The 11,630-nt window shown below is 37.4% G+C and overlaps 1 protein-coding gene across 1 annotated transcript in view; it reads right to left on the minus strand.

The window, feature by feature from the left end:
- Window positions 1-3,514, minus strand: part of LOC106492516 (regulating synaptic membrane exocytosis protein 1) — a 207,654-nt gene extending 204,140 nt beyond the window's left edge. Inside the window, exons 1-2 of the mRNA XM_067294112.1 lie at window positions 3,478-3,514; window positions 543-886 (exon numbers count right to left, since the gene is read on the minus strand). Of these exons, the coding sequence (XP_067150213.1) occupies window positions 543-883 (341 nt within the window). The 5' untranslated portion in view covers window positions 884-886; window positions 3,478-3,514. The remainder of the gene's footprint in view (window positions 1-542; window positions 887-3,477) is intronic.
- Between the last annotated feature and the right edge of the window lie 8,116 nt (window positions 3,515-11,630).

Raw genomic sequence — 11,630 nt, forward strand, 5'->3', positions numbered from 1 at the left:
TCCTCTTCATCCAATTCATTACAGTGAATACAGCTAAGGCGTTTATTCATTCATTGAGTTTTAATATACTAGTTTGCTTAATAGTAATATAATCATTGATAAAATGATAAATGAAGTAGCAAATGTAGGGACATCTCACAGAATGCCACAGGGTTTATTTTTCCAATTTAGTACATTATTTCATTAAGTTAAATGTTTGCTTTTTGTTCAGTAACTTAAAAACACCTGCCACATTTAAAGTTTTATTAAAAAGTAAACTATAATTCTGCATTGAAAGTATACACCCAAATGCATTGAAGTATATGGAAATACCCTTAAAATACAACTATTGCTCTTTTTTCCATTTCTGTTATGCAGAATGAAACACATGCTTCAGACAATGCATTTCCTAGTGAACAGTTATCAATTCCTGGTCAGTAAAAAAAGTTGTTCTTTGTTCTTACATGGTTCTAAGTATATACAGGGCACAGCTGAAAGCCCTGGGTAATACTACTGATCTAGCAGTTGTAATTCCGTGGCTCTGTCAAGACAGAAAGTATTACCTCTCTCTTGGGGGTTCACTTCTAGACCTTGATGAAGCTTGCTTTTGGTCCAGGCCCATAGCAGGCTGTGATACTTCTGCTCCTTTCCTCCTATCAGACTGCACACTGGAAGAAGAGATCTCCTGTGATGAGGCAGTTGCCGTACTTAAGGGAGTCTGTGATCTTGATCGTTCTTGAAGTCTTGCTTTCTTTTCTCTAGGTGCGTCAGAACCTCCCCCAGTCGCAGTATCACTCAATGCTCCGTCCTGGCTGGGTGACGGCTGTGGTCCACTTCCAAAAAACCATGCTCCAGATTTTGTTAGGATTTCTTGTTGCTTTCGACATAAATTGCATACCCACATAACCTAGTTGAAGATAAGAAGAGTCAGTGCAGCTGTCCCTCAGATCCTAAAATACACGCTTATTCTACCACAGATCAGATAGGATCTCTTCTTTTCCTCTGCACTGGTGAAGTTTGTGCTCATGACAGTGCTCAGAACATGCTGCTGGAAGTGCTAACTGCACTGGTGAGAGCCAAGCATCCTACAGGCACATGCTATGTGAGCTTCTCCAAAACGTGCTGTCAATATACATCAATCCTACCTGTAGCAATCCCCCCACCCCAGCCCTAGCTGTCAGCTGAGTAAACAGTGACAACGTGACTAACACTTGCTGCTGGTGTTCGGGTAGTTGGGGGCTTGTTTTGTTTTCATTGGTGTGAGTCACTGTCGGGACAGGCCTACCGAACTGTGATGGGACTTGAGTCTAGCGTGCCAGAGCTCTGGGCAACCAACTCCCAACCTCAAATTACTCCCCTGCTACAGACAATTGATACAGTGTTTCTCTTTAATTAAGTACTCTCATATAACATATAACTACTTTCATATAACGTATGAAAGTATAACATTATCCTTCAAATAAATTCATCATTTACTGCCTGCATTTTTAGCTACATCCATAACAACTACTTACCAGAGATGTAAGACCTAAAGAAATCTACTAATACAGAACTAAATGTACCAATTAATAGAATGTAAAAGCACCGTATTTTGTACTACTAGAAAATGATCATATACCATCTGTCTTGTTTACAGCTACAGATAATAAATAAATAATAACCATGTGTCCTTGGCAATCACAACCAAGCTGTGTACATAGAGGGTGCTTCTTAGAATCTTAGGATGCTTTTCTTAATTCCAGATACACTGCTAAACACCAACACACACAATAAAGCCAGACTCTACACTTCAAGTCTAGATACAGTACAAGACAGTCTTATGTACAGGAGCAAGTAACAAGAGAAAAAGTAAGAGGTTAATCAGGAAACTAAAGTGCATGAATGTTAAAAATTGAGACAAAGACAAAAGGAGTTTCTGAGGCAGAAGAACAAAGAAGGACAAAATACCTGAAGAAAATAAAAGTGGCAGGAATTTTGTCACAGATGCAAAGACAGAGATGTGAAGAAAAAAGGCTGAAAGCTATTTGTGAAAATAAAAAAGAAAACTTATGAGTTTAATGTGGATAGGAGTAAAAGAATGGGTAAAATTCTGAAGTAAGAAGATCAGTAGGATGACAAATGTTGGAATGAAAAATATGCTTGAATTATTATCTCTGTGTAAACACAAAAATGATACAACACTGGTAAAATGATAAAACGCTTGTAATGAAAAGGAACTGAAAAAACAACCACTACAGGAAAGAAACTGTGACAGGACAAGGCTCTGTTAGGGAGCTCTCTAATTCTCTGGTGGGGGGGGAGTGCGTGCCCTACAAGGTAAGATGAAAATTCCCAGGCATTTTGCATATTCAACATAATTCAGATTTATTTAAGATACCCTAGAAGAGACCAGCTGTTTAGTTCTGAAGAATACCTAAGAACTTCCAATACCATTTCTGCACTGTCTGACCATACCACACTGTGAAAATATCAAACTCTCTTCTTCCTGTATCTGAATTGTGCCTTTATCAAAAGAAGGCTGTTATATTTCTTCTATTTAAGAAAGATAATAAAATAGCAATTAAAATACTTTAATTAATTCACAAAAAAAAAATCTAATCAAAAACTACAATTATTCCAGCAGTGGCACAAACATGTCTTATGTTAAAAATAGACAGATAAGCCTCAGTAGGATAATAGGAACAGCAACTTCTTCAAAAAAAATGCTAGTCCTTTAAAAAAAATCCCTTAATTCTAAAACACTGTATTTCCTCCATCTAATTTACATCTCAAAACAGAGATTTAGTCCATCAGACAAACAGAATATTATTATTATATATATAATCAAATAGATTTTTAGTCTATCTGGTCTTATTATTACAGGTATTTCAAATACTGGGAAGACTAAAAGGAAAAAAAAAACTTAAAAAATTGTCTTGACAGACGCTAGCACAATTGTTAGCTCATTAGACAGTGCATGTGTGCATGCATATGTTTGTGTATAAAATTTATGTCAATGCTATAAACCAAAGCCATGAACCAAAAATATGCCATTGCCTATACTTTACTTGTTTACAGAAATGTTAAAAACAAATTTTACTAAAAATTACATGAACTGGAGTTTGTTTAAAGGAAGGAAAAGAATACTACAGTAAAATTGAAATATATGTATGCATGCATATTTCAAATAGTAAAGATGGGGACAGATTTTATTCACAATTTAATGTATTTGATCATTTAAAGTACATACCAAGTATGTAATAAACTAGAAAAACTAATTTACATATTCACCTTTGCTACTGTAATTACTTTTTATGGAAAAGATTATGAAATTCAAACAAATAGGATTAGCTAATGCACAAATAGACACAGATAAATACAGAATACAAAAGAAAGAAATACTAGACATGTAAATACAAAAATATTTTTCCACAGCTGTCTTTAAACACTACCATTTCAACACAAAATACATACCAGTCACTACAGATTACACATGTAGGAAATCTGCATTATACTCACATAGAAGCTACGCTACCATCACTGTTCAAGATTCTCTTCAGGACTTAATAAATGCTATGTTTGCCTTGAGCTATATTCGGTCCAAAAGGAAAAATGATAAAAGCCTTTTTTTAAGAGGAAAAAAAACCCCCCAAACTTGAGGTGACAAAACAGTTTCAGTAATAAAACTGTATATTGAAAAACATTTTTAGAGAAGTATGTGGAGCAAGCAATCTAGCAGCATGCAGGAATTATATCCTGATTGAATATACTGGGATGTGGTCCAAACTAATCTAAACTAAAGCAGGTCTGTGTAATAACTTATCTTAACAATCCACAGATGTTAGGCAACCAAACAAATGCTCTGATGAAGGATTACAGTGCTCTAATGTGGCTTCTGGACCTCCATGCAATGCATCAGTAAAATGAAGAGTGTTAGACAATTTTACTCTGGCCTGTCACTTCAAAAATGGTTTCTGTTTACTTTTTTCTGGATGGTGAGCTCTGATGCAGCACTACAGTAAGTCATTCAGCACATCCATAGTCTGATTTTTGATGCTGGGTTTGTTTCTGGTTTATTGGACCCTTGCATAAATCAATGCATATCTGCACATGAAGCTATTAAAGAGAACCACTAAAGGGGTACTCCTCATTCAAAGAATTCATATGCACAACTCTGGGAAAATATGCATTTTCACAGCACAGCAAGGGGTTCTAGGCTTTACTGCTACATAACAAAAACAAAGTGGTACATACAGGACTTGGCAGAGGTGGGTCAACAATGCCCACACAGATTCACATAGAAAACATTACAGGCTGTGTGAAAACATGCTAGCATGCTTGCCTTCATGTGGAATATGGTGTATTTCATTCACAGAAAAAGTATTCCTCAAACTTACTCTTACAGGTACTGTTGAATGTGATCCACAATGAGTAGGAACAGTTTTCCTGTACTAACACAATATGAAATTCCAACTTGAAAGATCCCATAGTAAATAATATATACAACTATACACACAGAGAAAATGAGCATTTTCAGTTAGAAAAATGAGAACACTTCTTTAAGATTGTATATTTACAAACTATATTTTAGAATGGAGAAAAAGGCTTCTTTGAATTCTAATTTGATGACTTCCTTCCAAACATGCAGTGGGATGCTAAAGTCATGTTTGAGGGAAAACAAACTTTATTCTACATTTGTTTGACACATGCCAGGCAAAATTCTCACTGACGTCAGTGCAATTTCCACAGATAGCCTATATGCAAGCCCAGATTCTTAGGTGGCTTCATTATGTACACATGCCTTCATGGTTTTCAGTTTGGGAATGACAAACTCACAATATGCTGACTCCCATGCATTCCGCTTCATCTAGGTACAGGAAATTAGGCTTACCAGCCGTGTTAAAAGGGCAGGCCACAAGCTATTCCTTACTGTACCTTCATTCTATCATTAGTAATCATTTCCCTTCTGAAGGGTGTATATGCAATTTCTTATCAGTTTATTGCTTTTGCTCATGTTCCTTTAGCCCACTTCTTCTATGAAGACTTTAGTTACTTCAAGCAGACCCAATCAGGCAGACCCTCTTCTCTGCCTGAGGCCCCATTAACTTCAGTGGAGTTCTGCCACATCCTACAAGTCGTCTTTTGAAAGTCAGAGGGAAGGAACATTATCAGTTTTCTCTTATGAAATTTTTCATTCATAAAATCAAGTTAGACCAAAGGTCACTTAATTTTTCTGGGATAACATAATATATATATATCAAAACATGGAATTAGTATACAGTATTACAAAATGAATTATGTAACATAACCCTAGCTAAAGTCTCATGACTGCTTCACTCCATGAAAATCTGAATAAAAGCAGCTGAAAATCTACTCAAATCCCTCCATCCACAACAAATCCAAAATCTAGATAAGCAAAACAAGCAAATCAACTCCCTTTGTTATGAAAATGTACTTGTGAATACACGTTTTCATTAAACACATTTTTCAAAACTGTACAGGCAGTTGAGTCCATCCAGTGGCTTCTGACCACCAAACGGGAAGGTCTTCTCACCACTTCCCTCCTCTAATGCTCTTCTCCCTCTACTGGTTTGTCCTCTCCCTGTTCTTCCTCTTCCTTTCTCTTTCTTACTCCCAGGTACACGGTACCACATGCACCCTTGTACCACCTCTCTTGATTATCAGGTCCTCCTAGGAGCCACTTGAACTCAAAAATGTAGTAGAAATTTACCTGTAATTTTTTGTTGGATTCATTTTATGTCACATCCATTTTTATCATGAATAGTGAAACCATATGGCCAGGAACAAGCAGGCAAATGGGGAGAAGAGCAAGTGTTTTCCATGGCAGCGGCTTACTATCTCTTGTAGAACTACATCTTAAAGCCATATCAATACCAGTACATGAAACTTGGACAGAAATTTTTTGGGCACCAAAGCCAAATGACATGAAATAACCTGCAACTATACTAGGATTTCTGCTGTATTTCAAAACCAGGTAGCTGCATACAAACTGCCTCCTGGGAACAGGCCTTGGAGCACTCCAACTCCCAGGCCACCAGGAAGACTTGATGAGACTCAAGTGCTAGCCAAAATCTTGCCAAGTAACCTTCAGTTTAGTAATTTACTGGTCAGCTTACTAGTTCAGACATTCTAACATCTAGGAACAGTCCCAGATTTGTTTAGTTTGCTCGTACAAAAGTAGCCTAGGAGTCTAGTTCCTGCTTTTGCTGAAGCCTCTCCTCTAGCACAAAGGATTCAAAAGGACAATAAAATTCTTGAGGTGAAGTGAAGCCATATGCAGAAGACAAAAAACAGAGCCAGCCGACTGCTTTGCCCACACTGGTATTCATCAGATATAAGGGACTCAGCCACTTCAGGATCATGATATAAAGCACCATCTTAGCATTCCTTGTTCTTCCATTCCTGTGTGGAGCTGATTTTCTTCAGAACTTAGGTTTTCAGCTTGATATGTTATGCAAACAGTTGGTCCCTTCCCCTTTCTCTCCCCACACCCTCCAATAATGTTTCAACCCACTGGACAACCGCAATAAAATTTTACACAAGCACAGAAGTTTTCAAGGTATTATGTTCCTATAAGTTCATGAAATAGGCAACTCTGTAAAAGCCCTATAAATATTTCATTAGTACAATCCTTTCAGGATCACAGAATCTATGCAGCAATTCAACTGCAAGACATGATCATAAGGAAAGAGGCCTCACTGCTCACAGAACTACTTGTCATCTTAAACTTTGTATTGTCATTTAAATGTTTGCACTGACAACATTCATGAGGTAGCTTTAAAAGCCTACCATATCAGAATTTTCCCCTTGTACCAGAGATATCATTTCATATTCTTTTTCCGCTTGTCTTTCGTAGTTAAATAACTGAGATGTTAACTTTCCAAATCAAACCCTCTGTGCATGATTAAGGATGACAGGAAGACTCGTCTACATGTAGATGCCTATAGGCATGCCAGGTATTTAACTTCCCATTACTGTCAACTGATGTCTAGTCAATAAGGTCAACAGAATCCAAAGAGAATCCACTCACCCTGAAGTGTACACATCAAAATAAAATGAAATCACCTTCCTAATCATAAACTCGTGCCATTAGAAATATGTCAGCATACCCCACCTGGCTGCCACATGCCACTTAAAAAGGGCACAAGCCTACCTCAAGACCTCTGTCACACTTGCCAGCCATATGCATATATCTCATACCAAAAGGCATCAAGAATAGCACGAGAGATCTACTTTTAAGCAACTGAATCCCACATTAATCTTAAGAAACTTATCCCTGGCCTATGTTTCTAAACGCACAATTACAAACTACCAATACAGACAGGTGGAAAATGTGCAGTGGAGTAATAATTCAAAGAGTTAACACCAAAAGTTTTTAAGACAGTTTTGTTGACATTGCTGCTAGCAACAGCATTACTAGTCATCTTAAGATAAAATTAAAACAGAAAACAACTGACTTTCTACACATGCCTTGCTGACAAAATCTCTCAGATACAGCTGCCAATCTTTCTGAATGCTCCCAACAACTACCACAAAAATTAGACATTCTCTAAAGTAATCCTGCAGCAAACTGAGTATTAAAAGTGATAATTTCAGGCAACCATAAAGTTATCATAGGAAATAATATCTCTAAAATAGCCCACATCCAGGTGCAAGTCAGAATCACAATGTACTTCTCTGAGAAGACGGCAGAATCTCTAGCCTTTGCAGTTCAAGCAAGGAAGAAACCAACATTGCTACTGGAGAATTAATATTTTTTGTCTAAAAATTCCTACCAGCAGATTTACCTGCAGTAGTTTTAAAATTTCCCTCTCTACAAGTATTTCTTTATCTACTGTACAAATAAATGAATTAATGCATTTCACTAAGCACATACTACAAAAATTGCATTGATTGATGTTCTTACAATTGCAATCCTATAAAGCAAGACTACAGCTTGGACAAATCTTTGAAATCCTGACCTCAGCTTCCTTGCAGCTCAGCTTTTTGTGTTCAGGATGACTGTTTTTAGGTCTGCTTCTAACTAAAATGATCAAAACTTATAAATTTATAATTTTGAGAAAGATGGAAGAGACTATCATACGAGAAGAAGGGGGGAAAGGACGAAAGGAGAGTTTTGTCTCTTAACTTGGCTGGTTGAAATTCAAAGGGACTCAGGAAGTAGTAGTCAATAGTTTGGATTGATTTGTTCTGGGCTTGAGAATTTCATTTTTGGAAACAAAGCAAACTCTCGAGAAAATTTTATGGAGTGTCAGACAGTACAGTCTTTATTCATCCACAGGTCATCATGATAAGGCTTACACCACTTTTCTTGACACTCCTCAACAGTCCCAAACATCCCAGTGGTTCGGTTCGTCCACAAGCCTTGTAGTTAGCCTTATACCACTTAATTCCATTTTTTCCATATTGCTATACTCCCTCCCCCTTACTCATCTTGTCCGTAATACCTAGCTTCAATCTTTATATTTTCACTTCCTCAGAAACTATAGAATTAATTCCCAACAATAATCACTGCTTTAGAAAGCTCTGTTTGTGCTTTCACATTTTCCTCATAAATCAATCTATCAATTTCTTTTTCAATTTTGTTTCTCTTGCCTGAACTTCCTTCAATTTTTTAACATCTTTCTGGTAATGTAGTATCTGCAAATTACTAGTCATACTTTCCATAATATCAGTCTCCATTTTCCACAGTCCATTAGACTACACTAGAAATCATTATCTTGATAGGTCCTTTTTGTTCCTTCTTCTAACCATACAAAACAACAAAAAGATTTGTCTAATTATTTGAACATTTGACTGCCTTGATGAGCCACAGAGGCATCAACTATATTCCTTTTAATTACTTCATGGTTTCCATAGTTACAGATACACATGGAATATCAACAAGAATACTTTTTAAAATGACAGAAGTCTAACAAATTAAGATAAATGTCATGAAACAGCCTACAGTTAGTACTGATATCAAATTTTAGATGTCTTTCAAAAAACAGAGATTCCCACCAGAAACTTTCCACTCCATTTATCAACTTATATCATTACAAATTGTAGTAAAAATATACCCACAGAACCAGATTGTCTTTAACAGTGCATGAGTGTGTTTATCTTTTCTGCAGAAGCTTACACTAAAACATTATTTATGTTTCAATACTATTCTTTCATACAAACTATGTCAAAATACCTAGCAGAGAGACAAGAGAGCATTTTTTATAGAATAAAAAATAATTCATGAAGAAAGAAATTAGAAATGTGTAGATGCAGAGAAGTGCTGAAGAAGATGAGTCAAAACGAAAACACAGTTAAACAGCAGAGTGGAATTCTTGAGGTAAAAGATAAAATGTTGGAAGGAACAGTGAGTGGGTCAAGTGAAAGAGGTTATAAGAGACCTGATAAGCATGAACTAAATTCTGATTTTATTTTCCCCAACTCAAAGAAAACAAAGAAAACATAATGTTGCCCAGAACATTTGTAGAGTCTCCATCCTTGGAGATATTCAAACCTAAATGGACATGGCCCTGGGCAGCCTAATCTAGTTGGCATGCTCTGAGCAGGGGGTTGGACTAGATGATCTCTAGAGGTCCCTTCCAACCTCAACTATTCTGTGATTCTGTAGGAATGAAGCACTGAGAAATCTAAATATCTCAACACAGTGGATTTTTAACTACATTAACTATTACTACACTTGTAATTCTTCATGCTAGAAGGTCTGCCTCTTTGTTGTCTATCTACATAGACTTCTACCTTAAAGCAAACAGTGCACAAAATCTGAAAAGTTCAAAGTTGAAGAGACACTGTACTCACACAAGTGATTATGCAAGCCCACAGCAGTGAATAAGCTGAAGTATTTGCTTCCAGTAGTGTACGACAGTCTATAAACTGTCTGTATCTATAAGCTACTTCCCTCAGCTATCCTGGAGCTGAAGATTAACACCACCACATCTTGGTGCAGTGACTGAGTGTTTGAAAGCCTCCCATATGAGTAAGTGAGAACCAGGTCATCTTAAATTTATCATACACAATCTCTAGTGATTTCAGTAATTGGTTTGTTTATTTTGTGTCAAAACAAGGTGTGAAGAGCTGAAGGTGTTCCCTCTAGATTCACCAGAGAATGTCTGCCTAAAACTTAAACTAAGGGTTTCCAATCTGTGAAATGTACATTGCTACTGAGCAACTCAGAAGACCATAGTGGCCTCAACAACTGCTAGGAGCACGGGGTGACAAGGAGGCCTGTTCTGGGTGGCTCTGACTGCAGGGACAATTCAGGGGAAAAAAGCAGTGGACACAAGAGATAAGTGAGGTTTGCAGAAACTGCTTGGAAGGGACAGTAGAGCTGAGAGTGACTGAGCGCTATGCAGACAGGATGCAAAAATCCAGGGGTTGTGAGGAAGAGGATGGTTGTGAAAGTAGGGACAGGAAGCAACAGATGAAGGCTGGCAGGTCAGGAGTTCCCCAGTGGGAATGTCTCATGAGTTGAATGGATAGCAGAGCAACAACTCTGTTAGGACAAAGATCCTTCCTGGTGACATGAGAACTACCTGCCCAGGGAGCGTAAGGAAACATATGCAGTGCATATCTATCTATTTAAACAAATATCCAAAGCACTCTGGCTGGGGAGAGGGGGAGAAAAATTTTGTCACACTGCAGAATAATTTCGTTGCAGTGATCTCTGCTGTACAGCTTGACTGAGGCCTTCTCTGACCATCTTGACTGACTGTCTTTCTACGTGCTGTCTTGCAGGCAATCAAGGTGGATGATTACTAACTCTGCTTACCCAGAATCTCCTTCTGTTCCCCACCAACTCATACGCTGGGAGATTCTGGCCGTTGAGTTTTGCATAGAGCTCCCATGTCCTCAGTTCCACATGAAGCCTAGATAAGACTCTCAGAGCCTTATAACCAAATTGTGAAATCAGGCCTCTAGCTTGCACGTGATTCAGTGAGGGAGAGGGTGGCACAAAAGGTATGCTTCCTCCTGCGCCCAGCAGTCCAGCACACAGCCCAGTCCAGCCCTACCACTGCTGCTGGGGATGGTGAGGACCCCTGTCGCTGCCCCTCAGAGACTGAGAGCCAAACAAAGACATTGCAATCCTCCTGAACTGATTTATTACAAATACTCTTTAATATCACATACAGATACAAGACTGAACACAATCCAGATAAACCTAGAAATGTAAGCTTAAATAAATTAAATAATGGTAGCATTCTACCAACTTGACTCTTTATGTTTTAACATTTTTAAGCAAGTGCAAACATGTTCATACTGAAACAGCAAAATCATATTATATGACTGCACATTGGTTTTAGGTTATTCATATGCGGTTGGTGTATCCAGTCTTCAGAATTAAAAAAATATCACCACAGTGGAAATATATATACAGAATTTTGCAAGTTTGGGGGATGTTAAGTGTTAGATGGCATCTACTTATAACAGAATATTTTGCAGCAGTTAGTACTGCTCAGTAAGAATTTTAACATAACACAAAACAGGATTATGCCCTATCCATGATAAACAAATTCATGATGTAGCTTCCTTCATATAATTACAGATACTTATGTTTTTTATGTTATTTGCTAGGTGTAAACTAGTTTCTGTAAATGCATGAAGTGTTTATATTACAGAAGGCACATTTTCCCAACTTTGATATGATCACTGTA

This window comes from Apteryx mantelli, chromosome 3 (assembly GCF_036417845.1).
Source record: "Apteryx mantelli isolate bAptMan1 chromosome 3, bAptMan1.hap1, whole genome shotgun sequence".
In the NCBI taxonomy this organism is placed as follows: Eukaryota; Metazoa; Chordata; class Aves; order Apterygiformes; family Apterygidae; genus Apteryx; species Apteryx mantelli.